Source organism: Cetorhinus maximus, chromosome 22 (assembly GCF_964194155.1).
Source record: "Cetorhinus maximus chromosome 22, sCetMax3.hap1.1, whole genome shotgun sequence".
Lineage (NCBI taxonomy): Eukaryota > Metazoa > Chordata > Chondrichthyes > Lamniformes > Cetorhinidae > Cetorhinus > Cetorhinus maximus.
Window position 1 is genome coordinate 46,848,578 of NC_135900.1, and position 24,404 is coordinate 46,872,981.

At 43.5% G+C, this 24,404-nt stretch overlaps 1 protein-coding gene across 1 annotated transcript in view; it reads right to left on the reverse strand.

The window, feature by feature from the left end:
• cacna1c (calcium channel, voltage-dependent, L type, alpha 1C subunit) overlaps positions 1-24,404 on the reverse strand; it is a 1,337,968-nt gene that overhangs the window by 459,595 nt on the left and 853,969 nt on the right. Inside the window, exon 17 of the mRNA XM_078568241.1 lies at positions 20,764-20,884. Coding sequence (XP_078424367.1) covers positions 20,764-20,884 — 121 coding nt within the window. The remainder of the gene's footprint in view (positions 1-20,763; positions 20,885-24,404) is intronic.

Genomic DNA, 24,404 nt, shown 5'->3' on the forward strand with positions numbered 1-24,404 from the left:
TTGGTGAATTTTGGAAATAAAATACCATTCAGTTTTAAGTACCGTTGAAAAGAATATCACAAATGATCAATGATTTGAAAGAAAACTGATGTGGGAAGCAACTTAATGGTACATCACTGAAATATTTTATACCAGGAATGAGGAACGACTTTTCTTATGTTTATATGTTCTTACCCAGGAATCTGTTATCCTGTTTATGAAACTAAAGTGCACCAACAATTACACAAACATGTTTAATTTCATTTTACTGTCCCTTCAAACAATGGTGCTGGTGAGAGTCACTTTCCAAATAATTAGCCAGCTGTTTAATTTGTGATTGTGCTGCTAAGCTTGCTAAACATGTGTTTGTTTTCTTCACCCATATAATTGCCTTGGGTTGTTTTACTATGGGGAGAATTTTCTCTGCATTGGTGGGGTTGGGCGGGGGTGGGCGCGGGCGGGCGCGCAGCCGATCGCCACCCGCGATCGACTGCGTGCCACCATTTTACATGGGTGGGCCAATTAAGGCCCACCCAGCATGATGCACCACGTGGGAGCACTGAGCACTCGCTAAGCATGTGCGCGAAAGAGCGCAGAAATCTCCCTGAAGCACAGAGCTTTCTCAGGGAGATCAGTTTGAGTTTCAAAAATTTTAATGAAGAAAAAAAAATTAGGACATGGCCCCTCATGTGAAAGTGTCACATGAGCTGGGACATGACTATGAATTTTAATTGAAATCTTTATTTCATTTATAAATCATTCATGAAACCTCACCCCGCCCATGGATGAGGTTTCATGAAAAATGCGAAGGCCGCCTGGGCTCTTTGCCTGCCCGCCAACATTAAGGTTGGACGGGCAGATTTGTTAAATGGTTTAATTAGTTTTTCAATGGCCTTAATAGGCCTTTGACAGTTCGGCGGGTGCGCAGCCGACTCCGGTGTACACGCGCCGTACTGAAAATCGGAATGATGCGTGGTGACGTCGGGACGCATTTTACACGTCAGTGAGTGGGCCCCGCCCCCGCTCACAAAGCCAAAGATTCTGGCCTATGTTGAAGGTGCTATATCAATACAAATTACCATTGTTGTACATAACTTGTTACTAAAAGGGGAGAAAGTTGGTGGTACAACATATGCCCTAAATTCTCAGGTGCAATTGAGGCATTGGAGGGTGCTCTTCCTTAGCATCGAGGACATCATTCATACAGGAGAGAGAACATTGTATGGTCAGAGGTTGTAGTTCATGCAACACACAGGGTGGCCCCCCAGATCAGACAGCTTCATGTTCAGTCAAGTAGGTCTGCCATCAACTGTGAAGTAGGGATGCAAAGTTCACATGACATCTGATAGTCCATACTCCATGTTACACTATCTTACAGTACTTTGCTTTCTCAATATGGTTGCAATTGCATGTACATGGAAGCACAAACACTATTTAGTTACAATATTAACGTCACTCAATGAACTTTACAGAATTGGAACATCATAATCTATCCCTTCCTGATTAATAGTTGACTCCATGTTGCAACCTTGAACATATTGCATTGCTAACATAAATTACAATAAATTGAATGTTGAAGCTCTTTGGTTTTTCTTCCATGGTTGGGAAATGGGCATCAGGCCATTTTTCCAGATCATTCTGCCCTAAAAGGAAGCAGTAACAGGGCTTGATTTTCACGAAGGAGGACATTTAATCGGTTAGAAGATGGGTTGGGCTACCAATTAATGGCCACAGGGGCAGGAATGGCGGCACGGATAAAAAAGTGTGAGCATGTGCGCGAAAGAGCGCAGAAATCTCCCTGAAGCACAGAGCTTTAAACAGACCAGGGCAGTCATATAGTGACTATTGTTTAGTGTATCAATTACTGTATTACTGATGGAGCAGAAAAGGCGGAGAGCTGGACTTGAGGGTAGGGTTGCCCCCCACCATGTTGATGCAGATCTGGAGGTTCTCCTCAAGGTAATGAGAGACAGAAGAGAGGTCCTCTTTCCAGAGGGTGGCAGGAGAAGGCCACTCTTTCAGACCAAGCAGGCCTGGATCGAGTTGGCAGAGACCATGAGCAGACAGCATGTGGTCAGGAGGAACTGGGTCCAGTGAAGGAACTCTGACAAGTTGAGTACAATGCCAAATCCTCTTGCTTTTCAACCTCCAGCAGACACTCCAGCTAAGGAGCCTAAGGGCACATGCTGCTCCCAAACACGGGAGGAATGTGTGCCCAGGGTAATTACTGACCTCTCAGCAAGGCTCAGAGCCATAATTCTGCTGAGGCCCTGCCAGCACTGATACATGCAGCTTCTTATGTCAATGAACCGTTGGCATTGCCCATTGAGACCAGTAGTGACTTATCTCTCCCTTTTGTCCTTGCAGTAGAAACAGGGGTAGAAACACAATGTCCACAAAAGGGCCCAGACTGGAGGAGGAGTCCCCATCCTTCACAGCATCACCACCATGAAAAATGGAACTCTGCCAGGGTGTTGACCACGAACAAGTAGGGGAAGGGGAAATGGGCATCTGTGGTAGAATGAATAGGAACTTGAATGCATAGATTAAGGGGGAGTAATTCACTCCACTATGTCTGACAGCATGACAAAGACTGCATTGGGGAGCCTCAGCTCTGCAGATTCTGCTCTCCAAGGCCAGTTCCCATGATCTCCGCTTGTGTCACCCACAGCTTTAAACATCAGACAGAAGGGCAGATCACTGTTTCTGCACCAGGCCAAGCGCGACCAGAGGAGATCTCAGAGCAAACACAGTTACACCTTACAAGCTCCTCCTCCACCAGCTCAGATGCAATCACTTTGGTGGGTCCTCATGCACAAATGGATGGGGTGACTCTGGGTGTTGAACACATCACTAGTGTGCAGGACAAGGTCACAGAAGCAGAAGTAGCTGCGAGCCATCTCCATTGAAAGAGGGAAGACAGACACAGTCCTATTTAGGTGAGCACAAATGGAGGGTCTCAGGAGTAGCAAGAAAGGAGGCTCTATTTAGATCAGCAGGAACAGATGTGTTTCCACAAGTTGGAGTTCCCTGAAGCAGTGCACGGTCAAGTGCTGAGAATGGAAGAGTCCATTCAGCTCCTGTGTCCCACCATGGCAGCCAGGGCACCTTTGTGCTCTGCATCTTCCTCTTCCTCCTCCTCTTTCAGGTCCTGTTCCTCCTCTTCCTCCAATGAGCTGTGTTGATTTAACACATCTCTATCTTCATGGTCCACACCTCTCTGGAGGGCCATGTTATGGACAGTGCAACAGACCATCGCATTGTGTGAGACCCTTGTAGAAATGTACTGAAGGGTGCCACCCAACTAGTCCAGGTACTAGAACCACATTTTCAGAAGCTCGATGGCCTGCTCAAGACTCGTCCTACTGGGCAGATTGTGATAGTGTCCAGTGGGCTGGAGTTGGTGCCATTTTGTGCAGAGTCAAGTAAGCTTCCTGGAGCAAAGGTATGGGGCTGCACGTGGCAGCCAGCACAGTACTTGGCCCCTGTATGCCGTTGAGCTCTAGCCTGTTCATCTTCTGCAGCTTTGTCCAGTTATGGACCCACCAGCATCCTGATCTCAGGCTTCTCAGTGGGGCTGATGGAGACCAATGGCCTGGGCTTGAGGCTTCTCTCTGGGAGCCAGCAGTAGGCCCAGATGAAGGAGTGTGGCATTGAGGTGATTCTGTGCAGGATGATTAAGGGCATAGAACCCAGCATCTCATTACCCAGAGGTGCGGTGCAAAAACCAGCAATCCTGTGACCCAGGTTATGGTATGAAAATGGGCCCATGAAACCAGGTTTGTTTGGGATTAGGAGGTGTTGTATGGTCGGAAAAAGAGTATACGAAGGCTGGATTTGGGAGTGGGATGAGCAAAAATAAGTTTGCTGCCACTGTGACTTTAAAGTAATTGATTAACCTTAATCGGCCCTACAGTGCACAAGGTCATTATTGATGTTTTAGATAAAGACGATTCTGGTGGAGCCACAACCCAGGAGGGAAAAATAGTAACAACTGGGAAATAAGAATATTGCTCCAAACTGGTCTTGTACACCTTAAAATGGAACACCAATAAAACTGGGAAATATGAGTACTGGTCTGAACCGTTTCTTCCTTCTGGGAAATCCAAGGAGCACAACTGAGAAGATTCTGAAGAAATGTATCATTTTGCTGAAGATTGTACCTATAGAACTCGGATTGAGTGGGAGTTGCTGTTGGATGAAATTTGGTGGCTAAATGCTTGAAAAAAAAGGAACTGGAATTCTTCCTGAGGAATTTCAGAGCCTTGAAGGATTTTGTGGCTGAAATTGGTGCCATATATGCTTAGGGGTTTGCCTGATAAATCTGTGAGATTTATCTTTGTTGTTTCTGCTATTTAATGTATAATTTATACTTTATATTGACTGTGAGTTGCCTGTTAATTCATGTTTAATTTACATTGACTCAGGTTTGATTGTTAAAGTAAAAGTTATAAAAGGTGAAATCTTGTCCATTGGTCTTTCATTGGGGTCATTTGGTAAATTTGGTACTTATGGTTTGGTGATCTCCATGTGGATCATAACAAAATTGGGTGCTCGTCCGGGATTGATCCAAATCAGGCTGTGAAATGGGTTAGCCTGAATTTTCCAGAAATTAAACAAATAAAATTTCACATTTGCTTTTTCTGTATTCATTGGAAATCAACATGAGTGTTCAGGCCTTTGTGAAATATCCCCAGTTGACAAAAGATAATTTGACAGCTGTAGCAGAGCATGTGGGGTCAGCTTAAAATCAGGAGCCAGGAAGGCAGAGATTATTTAAAAATTGGCCTGTCACATGAAGTTTGAGAAAGAAAAGGATGTTTCTCCTGGTGCCAGAATTGAATTAGAGAAGGAAAGGGAAATTAGACAATTTGAAATAGAGAAGATGAAATTGGAAAGAGAAATTAGAATGCTTGAATTAGAAAGGCAAAAGAAAGAGGGGAAAGCGATAAAGGAAGAGACAGAGAATTGGAAAGAAAAAGGCTCAGATTATGTGAATGAGAATTGGCGGTGAAAGGTGAGATTGACTTAGAACAAACAGCTTTTATTTAGCGAAAGATATTCACTTTGTTCTTAAATTTAGTGAGGAGGGAGTAGAAATTAACTTTGTGTCATTCAAGAAAATCACCACAAATCTGGATTGACATAAACAAAATTGGGCTATGCTCCTACAGAGTGTTTTGTAAGGAAAACTTTGGAGCTGCACTCATATCTTTCAGAAGAGCATTCATGTGGCTATGACAAAGATAATTTCTCAATGCCTATGAGTTGGTACCAGAAGGCTGCAGACAGAAATTCAGAAATTTGACAAGGAAATAGGGCCAGGCCTATGTGGAATTTGCTAGGTAAAAGGAAATGGTGCTTGATAGGTGGCATAGATTGTTGAAGGGTGAACAAGACTTTGAGAACCTTAGGCAAGTGATTCTAAAAGAAGAATAGTGTCGCTTCAATTATAAGGTCCCACTTGGAAGAACATAAAGGCCCATAACTTCCAATCTCCCAAGGGTCGTACCCGCGAGGTACCCCAGAAGATGCTCTGGTGAATCTCCCGGTAGACCCTCTGCAAGTACTGCATGGGAATTGCCTGAGAAAATCAAGCTTCTGATGGGCAATTTCCCTGCACTGGGAAACACCCAATACTCCAAATTCAATTGGAGACTTAGGACGATTCCGACTGTCTTAGCAGAATAGTCACCCATGGAAAGTTAGAAGAATTTAAATCACTTCCAACTCCTGGGTAATGATAGTACTGACACCCCAATCCCCCACTGGATCCTCATTACCCCACCCCCCCCCCCCCCCCCCCCACTACCACTTAGCCCCTGTCTACCTTTCCAATCCCCCAACTACCCTTCCAATCCCCCAACTACCCTGTTGATCCTCGGACTACCCCTCCACCCTACGATTATCCTTCCAAACCCCAACCAGCCCCCAACCATCCCCCCGACTACCCCCTTACCCCCGACTACCTACCCACCTCCACAATATTCCCCACCCCTCCAATTACCCTCCTGACCCCCAGACTATACCTCCACAACCCCTGACTACCTCCCTGCTCCCCAACTAGCCCCACACCCTCAACTACCTCCCAACCCCCCCCCGACTGACCCACCTCACATCCCTTGTCTACCTCCAGATCCCCAAATACCCCCCCACCCCATTAACTATTCTTCTGGCCCCCGATTGACAACCTAACCTCCCTGACTAACCACCCGAACCTCCCTGACCCATCTCACCACCCACGCCCCAAATCCTACCCACTTAACTTACACACTTACCTTTTAATGGCTTCTCAAAGTGTCTGGGACCTTTAAACTTACCTGCTTAATGGAAGCTAATGTTGTAAAAGGGGGCATGGCTTCCTTTCAACTGACTCTGCTGTCCTCGACTGTAAGCCTTAGGAACCTGCTGCACTGCACATTTCTGAGGAGACCCGAGTCAGAAGGTGCAATATGTGCAGCTGCATTCTAGTGTAAGTAAAAATGAGTAGAGTGGCAATCCTACTGTGATTGTCACTCCTCGGAAGTTCTGGACCAAAGTTCTTAAAATGTAGGAAAGCGCAGTGTTGGAAGATAATTATGAATTGACTCACAAGAACATTAGTAACAGGGCCCAATTTGAAAACTTCCAGAGAAATTGGAGAGATAGGAAGCTTGATAACGAAAGGAAATCTGGCTCTGTTGAGACCCTAATTTGAGGGTCCTGTTTTAGACGGCATATCTGAGGCAAAGGCTGAAAAGATCCATGAATATGTTATGACCGGGATGGGGGGACTGCGCGAATGATCAAGCTCCACTACTCCGCAGGCCGTACCACTAATTTAAATGTTTCATTTTCTCACCGAAATGACTGATTGTGTACCTATACCTCTGGTACCCAAAGAAAAGAGACTCTGACCATGCTTCTTTCAAAAACTCAGAATGAGTAATTTATTTCTAAAGCAAAACGTCTTTTAACAAGTTGCAAGTACTGGTTAACACACAATTGAATCGGGAAGTATAACTATCTATCTCTTTCTAAAGAATTCCCTCAGCACACACACAGACATGCACACAGACAAGCAAAGGACAAACAGATAGTGTCTCTCTGCAGAGATGCGCTTTGGAGGATGGGCGTTATAAAATAAAGAATAAAATCTAAAAGTCTCGATGATATCGACCTGGAGTTCTCTCACATGCTGGTCCCAGTAAACGCCTGGAAGTTCCCACCAATTGATCTCAGCTTTACAGGTCCAAATGGAGACTGGTTACACTCAGATGAGGGTTCTCAGGCTAAAGGTTGATAGCCTCACACAATTTTAGGCAAGGTAGAGAGAGGGAGCCTTCCTTTCTTAGCTTGTTCTTCAACAAGACTGCCATCAAAACAAGCAGGTTCACAACTTAGGTTTTTTTCCTCTCTCTCATGTGATTTTGAGTAAGTTATCAACCTTTTCAGTTTTTTTTCTCCATCAATTAAAATGATTGCAGTTTAAAGCAAACAACCAGATCTTCCTCAACTACCATAAAGGTCAGTTGATTTCTTTGACGAGGCCTGCTTGTTGACAGTTCCAAGGTGAACTTATGACCTTCTTTAAAAAAAATCCCAGGTTAACATCCAAATGTCCAGATCATGCCATGTCCTTCCATTTTGTAAAAGAAAAATTCAGTGTTGAGAGATATGATTCTAGCAAGTGTTATTCTGCCAAGAATGACATTTTGAGAAGAAAGCGGAGGCCTTCTCAGAGGCTAGTTGTTGACGATTGAGCTGTAGTCCATCAAATTGTTGTCCCTCCTTGTTACCGCAGTGAGATTTACAGGTTACACATGCGATTCCGGTCACAGGTCATTTGGGTATTTGGAAGATTTGAGCTAGGATTATGGCAAAGACAAAGACCCAAGCACTCCTCAGGGTAATAAAAGAGAAAGCCTGGAGGGCAAGTTTGGTTTGAGGGGACTGACATACCATTTTTGTCATAAAAAGGCCACGTGAACGCAGAGAGTTGGAAGTGGAAAAACAAGCCCATCGATTTTGTACAGTCAACTAGTGGCCCCCAGGAAATACTGTCCTAGAGCGTAAAGCTCACGACGAGCAGATATTTTCTCCCATGTTCACTGATAGAGTGAATCAGGTTGCAGGAAACTATAGGAGTTTCTGTTTGAGGGTAATGTGTCCCCATGTTTGCCTGGTGAAGCAGGCAAGTTAATTATTATCCTTAGAGATGCAGGGGTGACACAGTCACTGATATTGGCAGATTACATGAATTTCCCTACAGGTAGTTTGCTGAATGTGAAAGTATCAATTCAGGGTATTAATAGGAATTATTTATCCGTTCCCTTGCATAGGATTGATTTAAAATGTGACTTAGTCATTGGTCCTGTTACCAATGATGTCATTCCTTGTCTGCTTATTGAAGGTGTGGATTTTTTTCCAGGAAATTTCTTGGCTGGGGATAAGTCATTGGCAACTCCAGTGGTTTCAGGAAAGCCTGCTGAGGCTGCTGAAACTGAGGTTTTGCAGGAAGAATTTCCTGTACTATTCCTAGATTGTGTTGTGGCTAAATCCCAGGCTCATAGATCTAAACCAGGTAAGATAGATTCTGTTGTTGTGGAGGAAAATTCAGATGTTTGGTTGGCTGAAACCTTCTTCAAGTATTTGGATGGAGATGTTGGCGTTAAAGACTCCCAGGCTAACAATGGTGAATTGTTTAGCAGATCTTCCTTGGTTGAGGAGCTTGTATCAGTTGCCAAAAAGATTTTGATGAGGAAGTGGAGACCTCCCCCGAGGCCAGCTGTTGAAGATTGGGTTTTAGTCCATCAAATTGTTGTCCGTCCTTGCTACCACAGTGAGATTTTGAGGATTACCTATGAGATTCCTGTCACAGGTTATTTGGGTATTGTTATGGCATGGCATATGGTAAATGCTGAGCTGCTCAAATCCCAGAGGAAAACTTGAAACAGCTGCCACAACTATTTTGCAATTTGTATTTTAATTTTGAGACATATGCCTTGAATTCAGTAGTAATAAGTCCACTGAGTCTTAGAGGTTTTTTTTACAAAACTAAATTAAACATTTATTAATAGCAGAAAAGATTTTAAACACATATATAGGTCTACAAATTACTAATATAATAACTCCTAACTCTCCTAATTAATCTGACTCCCAGTTATACCTCTGTTAAGGCAACAGTAAAACAAAATAGATTTCAACAGACCCAGGCAAAGCACACAACACGTGGACAGTGACATTCACAATTAATTTTCTTAGCTTCGGTCCCTGTAGGCAGCAACTTGATACATATAGGCTCGAGGCTTTTCACACTTGTTAGATCTCAGAATTCCTTTACCCTTACACATAACCTCATCTCTTTTATATATGTTTCTCCCTTTTTAATGTAAATTCCATCGTTCCAATGTCTTTGCAACTTTACTTTTTCCATAATATAAATCTTCCATACTACTCATATTATCAGTAATCTTTGGGAAAAATAAACACACTGTTTGGCTTAGCCTCTGTTGGCTCGGTGTAACACCTTACCATCTCTTTGAAATTCACGACTCTAGTTTATTTAAAAATACAAATGTTCCTCACACCTCACATTCTAAAACTTCAGCCATGTTTACGTATTTAGCATTTCAATCCAGCTTCTCTTTTGATAACTCAAAAGCTCCAGACTAGCTGTCTGCAATTCAATTAAAACTCACACATACCCACAGCGACACAGATAAACTAATCCAAACCCCACTATTAACCTACCTTGACAATAAATCACAATATTATTATGAAAATTATTATATTTTCATGACAGTATTCAGAAGACTCAGGCAGGATAATGGTAATTTTTTATTGGCAGAAACTGCATAAGGATGTAGTTGACATTTGTAAGACATGTCACACAGGTCAGAAGATTGGGAAATACCAATATCTGCATTTGATGAACCACTTAGTTGGGTTCTTGTGAACTGTGTTGGGCCCTTGCCTAAGACTGAATCAGGTCATACGTATCTTATGACCATCATGCATTTGTCCACTTGATTTCCAGTGGGATTAACATTGAAAAAGGTGACAGTGAAAGTTGTGATTGAAAAGTTGATCCAGTTTTTCACCAAGAATGGGTTGCCAAAAGAAATTTAGTTTGACCTTTTCAATCACAACTTTCGCTGTCATCTTTTTTAATGTTAATCCCATTGGAAATCAAGTGGACAAATGCATGATGCTCAGAAGATACTTATGACCCAATTTAGTCTTAGGCTAGGGTCCAACACAGGCCACAAGAACCTACTAAATGGTTCATCAAATGCAGATATTGGTATTTCCTAATCTTCTGACCTGTGTGACATGTCTTATAAGGTAGGTTAATAGTGGGGTTTGGATTAGTTTCTGTGTGGATGTGTGTGGGAGTTTTAGTTGAATTAAATTTCATGTTAGGTGCGTTTCTGGAGGTTAAGTGTAATTTAGGAGTGAAGCAACCTAAGTCATTTGCAGATCACCCACACTCTCAAGATGCTTTGGAGAGATATCGCCTGACCCTAAAGAGTATGATTAGGGTCTATTGTTTTGAGTATTCACAGGATTGAGATAAAGGGATATCATTCTTGCTATATGTGACTAGGGACACATCAAAGTTTCAGTCCCTTATAATTGATCTATGGGCATGTAGCTAAGGGTCCCCTTAGGCTCATTAATGAGGGACTTTTGGCACGGAGGAGGAAATTACTTTCCTAGGTTATGTGTCAATGTTCCAATAAAGGCTCTCAAAAGCTTGTGTGGTGGCAAGAGAACATCTCAAGGCCTCTCAACAGGTGATGAAAGCACAAGTGAATAGAATAGCTTATGTAATTTTAAACTGGGGATAAGGTGCTAGTCTTGTTGCCTTTGCCTGGTGAACCATTGAAAGCTAGGTTTAAAGGACCTTACTGTATCAAAAGGAAACTCAGTGATGCGACCTATGTGGTTATTACCCCAGACAGAAAATAGAGTCAAAGGGTGATGTCAACATGCTGAAGAAGTATGCTATGAACATGCGAACATACAAAATAGGAGCAGAAGTAGGCCATTCGGCCCCCTGAGCCTGCCCCACCATTCAATAAGATCATGGCTAATCTGTTTGTGTTTTGAATTCCACATTCCCATCAACCTCCAATAACCTCTGATTCCTTTGCCTAACAAGAATCTATCTACCTCCGCCTTAGGAGGTAGTGTTCCAAAGTCGCACAATCCTCGTGTGAAAAAATTCTCCTCATCTCTGTCCAAAAAGGGCAACTCCTAATTTTAAAACAGTGTTCCCTTGTTCTGGACTCACCCACAAGAGGAAACATCCTTTCCACGTACACCTTGTTGAGACCTTTCAGGATCTTAAATATTTCAATCAAGTCAGCCCTCACTCTTCTAAACTACAGTGGAAACAAGCCCAGTATAACTGAAGCATAACATCTTACTCTTATGTTCAATTCCTCTCGCAATAAAGGATAGCATTCCATTAGCCTTCTTAATTACTTGCCATACCTGCATACTAACTTTTTGTGACTCATGCACTAGAACATCTAGATCTCTCTGCACTTCGGAGTTCTGCAACCGTTCTCTGTTTAAGTAATACTCTGCTTTTTCATTCTTCCTGCCAAAATGAACAACTTTACATTTTCCTACATTATACTCCATTTGTCAGATTTTTGCCCACTCACTCGACCTATCTATATCTGTCTGTAACCTCCTTATATCCTCTTCACAACATATGTTCCCACCTATCTTTATGACTGTGAGTATAATCAGCCAGCAAATGTAGCGCAGGTGGTAGAGACATAGATGGTGATAATGATATAAGTGATGGACCAAATGATGAGCTTGAGACTGACAATTCTCAGATTGAACCTCTTGCAGTGAAACTGGCAAACACAGAGGTGTTTAAGGGCCTGGATGAGGTGTTATACCATCTAGCTGAGCAACAGAAGACATAACTGGCCTACTGAAGGAATATAAATAAGTCTGATATAATTGAACTGAGTCAAAGTAATTGCAGTTCCCATGATGTATTGGTACCAAAACCAGATGGTTCTCAAAGATTTTGCATTGATTACTGGAAGATTAATGTGGTAACTAAGACCTACTCCTATCCAATACTAATTCTCAAGGATTATATTGATAGAGTGGGGGACTCAGCCTTTCTCAGCAAGATTGATTTGCTTACAGGATATAGGCAAGTCACCTTGACTGATGAGGCCAAATAAATTTCTACTTCTGTGATAAAAACAGAACATTCTGGAAAAACTCAGCAGGTCTGGAGGAGTCATATGGATTTGAAAAATTAATTCTGTTTCTTTCTCCACAGATGTTGCCAGACCTGCTGACCTTTTCCAGCATTTTCTGTTTTTATTTCATATTTCCAGCATCCGTAATATTTTTTTTAAATCTGCTTTGGGACACCAGATGGTCTGTTCCAATGTAAAGTCATGTCATTTGGTATGAAGAATGCACCAATAACATTTCAATGATTGACCAATCAGGTGATTGCCAGGTAGAGTACTTGTGTTTTGTATATTGATGATTGTTTTGGTATACAGTGACATTTGGAGTTATCATGTCAATCATTTGAGTGCTCTGTTTGACAGGCTGGGTGAAATTAACCTTGTCATAAACCTGACAAAGAGAAAGCTTTCCAAGGCCAAGGTCACTTTTTTTAGGACCAATAGTGGGTCACTGTCAGTGTTGTCATGAAAGGCCAAGCTTCAAGCAATAATAGGCTTTCCTGTACCCAAGGCAAAGACGGAAGTGTTATGGTTTCTGAATATGTGTGGATTCTACAGGAAATTTGTCCGTAATTTCAGCACAATAGTCACCCCATTGACAATCTGTTGAAGAAAAACATGAAATACAAATGGGAAGAGACATGCCAAATAGCATTTGAGAAGCTGAAGGCCATTCTAATAAATGAGCCAGTTCCTGCAGCCTGAATTTTAGCAAGCTATTCAAGGTGGCTATTGATGCAGGTGACGTAGGGGTAGGAACAGTACTGCTCCAAGGTGATGACGACGGTATGGAATGGCCAGCTAGCTACTTCTCGAGGGAGCTTAATAAGCATCCAAGAAAGCACTGGACCATTGAGAATGAAGATTTAAGTCTTGTACTGGCCCTTCAATAGTTTGAAGATTATGTAACCAATAGTCAGGGGGAAGTGCTAGTCTATACAGACCGCAGCCCACGTATGTTTCTAGAAAAGAAACAAAGGACCACAGGCCATTTCATTGCAGTTTGATGTTCCATTTACATCAAAAATTGTGCACATTGCATGAAAAGCAATTGAACTGCTGATGCTCTGTCCAGAGTTTAAAGAAGGAGTGTAGGAGAGAAGAAAGGCTCTGAGCTGTGATAATTCTATGATGCTTGAATCCTGTTAATCTTAATTGTCAAATCCACTTGGTTTTGTTATTGGTTAAGCCCTTATGATTTTGTAACTACAATAGGTATAATTCTCAAACTGGCAGCCTTCTATCTTGTAACAGGATAGTTTGTGCTGTGGTGGTCAACTCTGTGTTCAGCATCACCTGGTGTGGCTCAGGAGCCCCTCTCTTACTCAGCTTGGACATAACAACTACAGCTTTTGTGATGCGTGTGTTGATTTTAGCATCAAGTGACAGATTGCTCGTGTTGTGTAGCCTAATTATATGAAGCTATCAACAACCTCCAGCATCGCAATGTAAATGTTGATATATGGCACTATGGCAATATCCTGGACCATGACATTTGTTTTCCTGATGCTGATGATCAAATCAAACTCTTTACAAGCATGAGAGAGTCTGTCCATTTGCTGCTGGAGAAGTTCCTCAGTATGGAATGCAAGTACACCATTGTCAGCATACAGCAATTCTCTGATGAAGACATGACACACTTTTGTCTTGGATCTCAGGCGGGCAAGACTGAACAGTTTTATTTCAGTTCTGGTATGTAAGTAGACACTTCATTTGGTGACCTGAAGGCATATGACAGCAGCAAAAAGAAGAAAATGCTAACAAGATCAGTGCCAGAACGCAACCCTGTTTGACCCCACTGTGGATCTCAAAGGCTTTCGATGTTGCTCCATCATAGCTGACCTTATCCATCATATTGTCATGGAAAGCGGAGGTCTTCCAGTTCTGAAAACAGACTGAGATTTGTAGTAGTTGCGTTGAGTCAAGATCTACAGTCTGACAAGAGCAACAGAAGGAAATACTTCTCGCATAATGCTCAGGATGGAGGGGCTTCAATAGTTGTTGCAATTGCTGTAGTCACCCTCATTTTTGTGCAGGGTCACAATCTTTGCATCATGCATATCATGGGGCACTGCCCCTCCCTCCTGCAGAGATAGAGAAGTTTGTGCAAATGCTGCAGGAATGCTGGTTGCTATGCTTGTTTAGTTCAGGTGGTATAGCATCAGCACCTGGAGCTTTGCCCATGGCAAATGAGTGAATAGCTTTGCTAAGCTCCTTCACTGTAGGTTTGATATCCAGCTCTGCCATTACAGGCAGGATCTCTATGGTGCATAGGGTTTCTTTGGTGACAGTGTTCACCCTAGAGTACAACGCAAGTTCCAACCATCACATCGGTGATGACCTCCCAACCTTTGCTTTCAACAGAGCCATTTTCTTTGGTGATGGACCTGTTGCCTTTTTGATCCCTTCATACATGCCCTAGCATTCCCTGTATTGAAGGACATCTGGGTATTCTGGAAAAGTTGTGCCTAGTAGTCCCTAGCCCACCACCTAGCAGTATGTTGGTCTTTACTTTGAGCAGCTCTTAGTGCATTCAGAATCTTCTCACTCTGTAATTAATGAGAGTGGACCACTTGGCTTCAATAACATATTCCATCACAGTGATGTTAGCGTCGAACCAGTCAGCATTTTACTGTTCTTGCTTCTGATATGTTGACAGTGCGGTACTGTAGATGGTATTTCAAATTATGTTCCATTTCACTTCTGCACTCTGTGTGGAAAAGCTGTAGGGTGCCTGTTCAATCGAGTTGATGAGCTGTTGGTTTTTATCTGGATAGGAAGTATGGCTAATGTTGAAGAGGACGGCATTTCTGCTGAATGAAACTTCAACTGTTGGATCCTAACTCTGGTGCATAGCAGGGCATGATCTATATCAAATTCAGTGCTACGGTCATTGCATGTGTCGAGAATGCTGTTCAGGGAGTCTGGTGATGATCGGGTCCAGCTGATCCCAGTGCCCTGGTCTTGGATGTCTCCAGGATACCTTGTGACTTATCTATTTGTCATTTTGAGATACATCTTATATGTCAAATTTATCTCAGAACAATGCAGGAATGACACTAGTTCCAAATCTATGACCTTACATATCTCAGAATATCTAATACCTTAAAATATCTCAGAACGTACAGGATTTGTACACACACATGGTGTCATCCAGAACCCAGGTCTTTTTCTCTAGGAGTTTCTCTGTTTAATTAGTTATCTAGCTCCACCCACAGTCTTAAACAGACAAAGTACAGTTACAAAGGTCAGAGAAGTGACTAACATAATCAAACACAGATAAATCAAACCATTGAACACTACAGTGGTGAGGTTTGTACTGAAATAAAGCGTTAGTTGCACAAAGTTCATGGTAGCAGAAAAGCACAAATAGTCTCTGACCGTGCTTATTTATCTTGCCCAGGTCATGATGTCTGAGACAGGAGGGCCATGCCTCATAGTCCACACCCACTTTTGTGTTGAAATCCCCTATTGGTGTGTTCTGACTTAGGTATTCTGCTCATAGCAGTGTCAAGCTCCTCATAGAACTGGTTTTCACCTCTGTAGTGTAGCACAGCGTTGGAGCATAGATACTCATAACATTAATTAGCTCTGCTTGAATTGAAAGATGGATGGAGAGCATATATTATGAACCATTTGTGAGGGGTTCCATCATCAAGAGTAGCAAACTCCTTACAGTGAAGCTTACATCTTACTCACCCATTTCCTCTGAACTCTTCCATTGCCAGATGAACATGTAATGTTGCTCATTTGGTAATATATTCTTGGCAAGCCTGGTGTCTTGTAGGGAAGCTATGTCAATGTTCAGCCTATCAAGTTCCACGTCAATCATGAGTGTCTTGCACAGGTTACCGACCAACTTCATTGCTCAATCCTGTGCACATGGTCCTCACATTTCAGCATGCCAATTGAAATGTTGGCACCTTTCTTTTTGTTTGTTTTGTTTGTTTGATTCTCTCCCCTTGTTCAGCAGAGACTCCAAGCTCCAAGCACTCATTGAAACAGGTGGACTGTGGTGGTTCCGAAGCTTACTAGTCAAGGGCTGCCCAACTTGAGTTGGGTTGACCAGTGGGACACGACTGTCCCACCCACCACCACAGACAGTCCATAGCACCTGTCCTTTACGTCAATTGAGTTGGACTTATCAGTCATAACTGTTGACTCCTGTATTGTGTGCTCTGCAGCGATACTGGATGCAAATTTATGGAGACCTTGGGCTGCCCAAATCTCAGGGTCACCCTCTCAACCTCCCCAGTTGGGTCCAAAGAAATGCAAAGCATTACGTCTGACACTGGCTTGGTTGCAGAAGTTGCCGGAAAGATGACATATTTAGACATCTTTGGGCTCCACTTCACTCCAGATTTCTTTGTCAGAGTGTACTCCCTTCATCCTCAACTGATGTAATTGTGGAATATGACAAAAAAGTTACCTATGCAGTAGGTAATCAGCTTTTTGACAAAACATTTATTATGTTAAGAACTTGTATTTCACTTGCCCACTAATCCCACAGTTCACCAGAAGTCACATGTCGACTGATGGTAAAGTTTCCTAAGCACTACAATCGAATGTTGATGAAAATCTTAGCCCACTAGACAAAACAGAACTTGGAATTTTAAATAGAAAAGGAGATAGAAGGTAGTCAAGCCCTGAATACAACACTTCTTTAGGCCAGACCTCAACACCCGCTGAAAATTTGATTACATTTGAGCCTCATCCCAAGAGAGATGATGAAAAATCCAAGCTTGAAAAGGAAACTGTATAAGAGAAATGTGTGGGTCATAGAATGAGTGCAGAATGTGTGATCCTACTTCTCTTGCCTTATCAGGAAAGCAATGTAAAAAAACATAAGCAAAATTCAATTTTTTCCCAGGTGGTGGAGATCTGTCATACCCAGTAAAAGCATGTCATTTTATGAACTTTCAGTCAATACTTTAAAAAATTGGACACAAACAAGTAGTTAAGATGGCTGCTGCAAATCATGTGATTTTTGGCATTTGTATTACAGGCAGTATCAAGTCTCCAGTGAATAACTAATTAAATATGGACATAGGTGAGGGTACCTCACAGCCATTTGTGCAATTTACACACTTCATTGCTTATGAATAGGCCAACAAAGACTCTGGAGTTTCCATGTTTCGTACTGGACAAAAGGGAATATTAAAACTCAATGGCCATTATCAACTTCCCATTGTATCACAATGGACACCCCCATCCAAACTAGAATGGGTGGGCCTCAGAAGTGTTAACTCAGTGGTCATGTGATCTAAGCTGCTTTCAGGGACTGCGCCCTTATTATCCCGGGACCCAGTAGATCCATCAAAACCATCAGTCGTCAGCCAGTCTGAGAACCAGACTCCGAAACTAGCTGTACATCATCAAGCAGCTAAAGTACTTAACCTGTTTTAATTTCAAGGTTCACCTGAGAACCAAGCTCCAAGATATCTGGCTTCAAGAAACTTTGCAATCTGCTGTGAACCTACACTTTATAAGACTCTTACTTCAACTTTAAATTGCCAAATCCATTCAAGAAATCACAAGTCTGCCGCTTGGGAGACCGGAAATCATAAACTACAGACTGAATTAACGGTAATTTGTAAAAATGCACTAACTTTATCTGTATTCAATCTTTGTGTATGTGTATGTTTGTGTTTTCGTGCATGTGTGAGACTGAGTGCTAGTGTTAGTTTGAGTTAAGTATGTGAGAATAAATGACCTTCTTGAGTTTTTTAACTCACAAAAGCTTGCTGCTGAATTATTTAATTGGAATACACATTCCAAGGGTAAGAAAAGGCACAGTTCTTTCACATAAAACATACTGATTATGGGCAGTATGAGAACAAATATATTCTATCTGTGACACAGTGCATATGATTGTCACTGATGGTTTAGATAAAGTTTATTCTGGTGGATCCACAGACCCAAGACTGACAGGAGCAGAGCTGAGAATGTTCAGGAGAAGTAGACCATTTTGTTGAAGATTGTACCCACGGAACTTGGGCTGAGTGTGAGCTGATGTTGGATGAGAACAGGTGGCTAAATCCTTGAAGAAAAGGAGTTGGAATTTTACCTGAGGAGTATCAGAGTCTTGAAGGAATTTGTGACTGAAATTGGTGCAATATATACTGAGGGGGGCTGCCTGATAAATTGTGAGATCTGTCTTTGTTGCATCTGCTATTTAATGTGTAATTTATATTTAATACTGGCTGTGAATTGCCTGTTAATGCATGTTTAATTTATGTTGATTCTGGTTGTTAAAGTAAAAATTATTGAATGTGAAATCTTGTCCAGTGGTCTACCATTGGGGTTAGTTTGGTAAATTCAGTTATTTTGGTTTGGTCATCTCCACAGTATCCTAACAATATGGCTTTGATTGTAGCAGCTCTGTGCCTCTATCTCAGGCTCAAGTGGAGTGGTGAGTAGCCATCTCTTCAAGGGTATCCCTTGTCCATAGAATCCAACCATCTAGTTTTCAGGGTGGAATGATGAGCTGTGGCAGTCTAGATTGATGGACGATCTAGGAGTCATGTCAGCTGCCAGGAAAGTGAGCTCACACCTGCAGGTAGTTCTTATCATGGTCACAAACCAGTTGAACATTGAGGGAGTGCAAGCCCTTCCTGTTCATGAATCTCACTGGCTGGTCAGTCTGAGTCTTGATGGCCACGTGGGTGCAATCGCTGACACCCACCCCTAGGAGAATCCAATGACAGAGGCGAACCCATTGCCCTTTGTGCCTGTGAGGTTCTAATTGCTTGGAATTGAATGTGCTTTCCAGCTGTTGCAAACAGGCCATCAGTAACCTGTGAGATGCAGTGCTGGGCAGCCATTTGCTAGACGACACCAAGGTCCACAGCTGATGCTTAGAAGGAGCCAAAGGCTAAGAAATTGAAGGCCACAGTGACTCTGACAGCTACTGGTAGGGAATGGCGAGCAGTGTTGTGAGATATGAAGTCTTCTGCGACAAGGGCAGAAGCCTTTGTGACCATTTGCCTGTAGAATCATAGTCTGTTGCGGTACCGGTTCTCCGAAATGTCCAGGTAGCTCTGAATTCAGCTGGAGAACTAACTGAGGTTATGGCCTCCATGCCTTCCTGCCCTTCTTTCCTCCCCTCTGCCTTCCTGATGCATGGGGCTGTGCCCTACCTGCAGACAATGTTGATCCTTATCGCCATTGGATTCAAAATCTGTGGGTCATGCTCCCATTGTTAGCTTCTGCCTTCCTTATGCTCAGGAAGTATGCCTGGAAACCTTACTTCTCCTTATGCCTCTGCAATGCCAGGAGTGATGACCTCCCTGCATTGCCTGAGTGCGTGCAGAACACTCTCCCCTCAACTTGCGCACACTCAATGGCAACTATGTACAAATGGCTGGGACACCCTCTGAGCTGTCCTTCCTTGTATCCACCACTTAGTTTATTGGGACAGCCATGACTGGCTCCTCACTGTACTGTCACCTCCCTTGCACCTGATCTGCCCATGACCCAGTGTGCAGCTCGTGCAATCCCGCCAAAATCTCAACATGTCCCTCAACAATTTCTCAATGAGCTCTTCAACAACCTTAATTGGATTGATTAGTGAATTGGGATAGTTCTCAGGGCTGGCCTTCCCCCCCACTCCCCGCCCCCAACTCTGATGAAACCCACCAGCAACGGGAACGACAATGGGAAGCTGGCACACTGGTTGAAGCCACTATTTTCATCCCCTTCCTGCCTGTTCCTGTCACCTGCAGGACTTAAAAATCCAGCCTCTTTTCTTTTCTCAATGATTCTCTCAGAGACTAATACTCAATTTTATATCAAATGTATTATCAACTTCAAGGAAATAGTGCATATAGAAATTTACTTGCAATTCATTAATAAATACCCTCAATATAGCACAATGAAGGAATTGCAACCCTATGAGGATTTGGTGGGGCTTTCCTGCCCCCAAGTCCCTCCAGAGCCGAAATTTCTGTCAAGTGCAATCTGGACAGAAATCCAGTGTAAATTACTGTTAATGCAGATAATCAAAAGATTTTCACTCAACTGACTGTGCTATTTTGCACATATCTGAATTTAGTGGGGCTGGAAAGTGTACATGGTGATCTGGTTCCACTCCCTTTACAGAGATGTTAACACAAACATTTTTAAAAATGGAAGGTGAATTAAATGAAATTGAGATTTGAATAACATCACCTTAAATTATAGGCCCATAACCTCTGAACTCTGGGGCGTTGTACTCGGGAAGTAGCCCAAAGATGCGCTGGGGGACTCCCTGGTAGCACTTAATTTAAATTTCAAGTCTGAATATTCTTAAAAGAACTACCCCTCAAATTGTTATGCATGCAGGTTGAATGTAATGTTTGTAGATCATGAATGTTGCCTAAATGAAGGAGAAAAATATGTAATGAATCATCAGATCACTCTTGGTCACATTCTGGCTGTAAGTTCAAATGTGGCATAGGTAGGTGCGAGGAAGATCATCTGGTTGCCTTGTCAACCAAGGAATAAATTATAATGCAGGAAAGAACCATATTAAAAAGTTGAATATGGTTGCCTTCAACAATCAAATATGTAAGGTCCTTAAACAAACCTTTGTGGCAGGAGGCATGTCTCCATCTGCAGTGATTGTCTTTAATTCAATTTTTTCTGCTTTCTTTTCCTCATCTATTGGTTGCTTCTCATTATCTGTTGATTTTTCCGGGCCAGAGTTCCTAAAAACATAAGCAGTTTTTTCTGAGAAAACTTGCAGAAAAGTTAACAAGGAGTATAAACAGAACTTGTACGTCGTAACCGCTGAGATCCCCAGCATCGGATTGGGGTGGTACTCCAAAGATGCATTGAGGAATCCCCTTCCAAAGTTCCCAGAGTTTGTATGGCAATTGCCCAGAAACTCAAACTTTCTCTTGGCAAGTGCCCTGCACTGGGAACCATCTGAAAATGTGATTTAAATCGCAAACTTCGATGGTTCTGACTGTGTTCTACCAATAGTTACCCAGAAAAAACTAGAAGACTTAAAACCTCTTCTACATACTGGGTAACTATTGTAAAGGCCCAGGGCCACCCCCTCGCTTGACTCTCCCCCACATCTGGGAACCCCATGGTTCTCCCCCCAGCCCCAGTTCCCCCAGGGGACATCCTAGCCACTCGACCACCCCACCCACAGAACTCCCCCACTCCCACGTCTCCTCACAGGACTCCCCCCAACCCCACCTAAACACCCCACCCCCATGGTATTCCCCACACTCCACGACCCCACCCCATGGATCCCCCCCAGCTGCACGAGAGCCCTGCCCACACCAAGGGTCTGACTCCCACCCCCTTACTGGCCCAAGGCCCATCCCCCATCCCTGGTAGATCCGGCCAGACCTGAACTGACACCCCTGGACATGATCCGACCTAACTTTAGCAACCCCCTGACCCGAAACCCCTGACCCGGCCTGGCCCAATCAACCCCTGGCAGGGCCGACCCAAACGCACCATCCCACAGGCCCGACCTGACCCGACCCGACCCCCCCAAGGCCTGATCTCTTTCTCGAGACCTGGCATCCCCCTGAGGTTCAGCCCTCCCACCCCACCCAAGGCCTGAGCTTCTACCGCCCCCAAGGCCCAACGCCCCCATGACCCCTGAAGCCTGACCTCCCCCCGCCCCCCTGAGGCCTGACACCCCCCATCACCCCACTCTCCCTGAGGTCCAAACCCCCCCACCCCCCAATCCCCCCAAGGCCTGAGCACCCTCCCCCCACCGAGTTCTTAACCGCCTCAAGGCCCAACCTCCCCAACCCCAACCTCCACTGAGGCTGGATCCCACACCCCCCCATGAGGCCTGAACCTCCACCCCCCCCCCCCCCGAGGCCCAACAGCCCCACCCCTTACCCCGAGGTCCAACCCTCCTGAGGATCGACCCCCCCAACACTGATCTCCCTTGACCTCTGCTTCACCCCAACCGCCCCCCCCCCACCCCTCCCAAATCCTAACCACTTACCTTAGACACTTACCTTATCCATGGCCTGCCAAGGACCTTTAAATTTCATGGGAACTTTAACTTACCTAGTTTATGGCAGCTGGTGGGTAAAAAAGGGGTCATGTCCTCTTTCACTTCGATGGAGCTGGACTTCAGCTCTAGGCACTGCCTGGATCTTGCCCAGCCTGAGTCGGAAGGTTGATCGAGACAGGATCGGAAGGAAAATCACGCAAGTAATTGGCACAGAGTCACAATCCGACCCTGTTGCCACTCCGAGGAAAAATCCTTCACTGTGTATGTGTGTGCAGCAAGTTTTCCATATACATGTTGAAGGACTCCTTCACCTTTGCAAAGACCATACAGGATTTGCATATCAATAGCAATGCTGTGTCCATGTGCACATTCGACATTGCTAGCCTATTCACAAATGTACCACTCAAGGAAGCCACAGACATTTGTAACACGTCAAAATATCATGGCGATCTAGATGCGCCGCCAATGTCTAAATCTGTATTCATTGAACTTATGAACACAGCAACCCGTGCAGTTGAGTTTGGTTTCAACAGCACCATGTTGGTCCAACAGATGGATCCCCTCTAGGCCCAGCTCTCACAAACATCTTCATTGGTTTCCATGAGAAACGCATCTTCGATGAAATGACCTAATCTCCTACACCATGCATATTTCTGATATGTAGATATGCTATCTGTATTCAAATCCACAGCTGAGTAGGAACATAAGGGCAAGAGTAGGCCAATCGGCCCCTCGAGCCTGTTCTGCCATTTAACTAGATCATGGCTGATTTTCTACCTCAACACCATCTTCCTGCACTATCCCCATATCCCTTAATGACATTAGTATCTAGAAATGTATCAACCTATGCTTTGAACATACTCAATGACTGAGCTGCCCAGCAATCTGGGGTAGAGAATTCCAAAGAGTTACCACCCTCTGGCTGAAGAACTTACTCCTCATCTCAGTCCTAAATGGCTTACCTCTTATTTTGAGACTGTGTTCCCCCAGTTCTAACCCCTCCGTCAACCCCCCAACTAGGGGAAGCATCCTTCCTGTATCTACTTGGCTGAGCCCTGTAAGAACTTAGTACACTTCAATGAGATCACCTCTCATTCTTCTAAACTCTGGAGAATACAAGCCTAGTCTCCTTAATTTTTCCTCATAGGACAATCTCGCCATCTCCAGGATCAGTCTGGTGAACCTTTGTTGCACTTCCTCTATGGCGAGTATTTCCTTCCTTAGGTAAGGAGACCAAAATTGCACACAATACCCCATGGTCTCACCAAGGCTCCATACAACTGCAGTGGACTTCCTTATGCTGTACTCAAATCCCCTTGCAATAAAGGCTAACACCATTTGCTTTCCTAATTGTTTGTTGCACCTGCATGTTAGCTTTCAGTGACTTATGAACAAAAATATCCAGGCCTCTTTGGACATCAACATGTCCCAATCTCTCCCTATTTAGGAAATACTCTGCACTTCTGTTTTTCCTACCAAAGTGGATAGCTTCACATTTTTCCACATTATATTCCATCTGCCATGTTCTTACTCACTCACTTGGTCTATCTAAATCTCCTTCTAGCTTCTTTGCATCATCCTCACAACTCACATTGCCGCCAAGTTTTGCATCATCAGCAAATTTGGAAATATTACATTTGGTCCCCACATCCAAATCATTGGTATAGATTGCAAATAACTGGGCACAAGCAGTAATCATTGTGGTATGCCATAGTCACAGCTTGTTAGTATCTAATAGGTTCTGTTGATGGATGTTAAATACCCAGTAGTTTAAGGTAATAAGGTGAACAGGTGTTGGGTATTGATTAGTTAATTATACTCAGATGTGTATATAAAGAGTCAGTCAGCACTGGGTGTCTGGAGTGAGAGTGGAGAAGTAAGCTTTGTGGCAAGCAATAAACAGTCTCTACGAAAGCATCCTGGTCTCAGTATCTTCTTCACAACCAGCTTGGAAAGTCCACTGGTGCAGCCTGCCAATCAGAGGATGATCAGTACTCCCTGTTTCCTGTCTGTTAACCAATCTAAATCCCATGAGCTCTAATTTTGCTTACTAACTTGCTTCCTGTATGGGACCTTATCGAAGGCCTTCTGAAAATTCAAATACGCCACATCCACTGGTTCTCCTATATCTATTCTGCTAGTAACATACTCAAAAAGCTCCTATAGGTCTGTCAAACATGGGCCCGTAACTTATGCGCTCCCCAGTGTCAGATTTGAGGGGTACCCAGGTAAGGGTT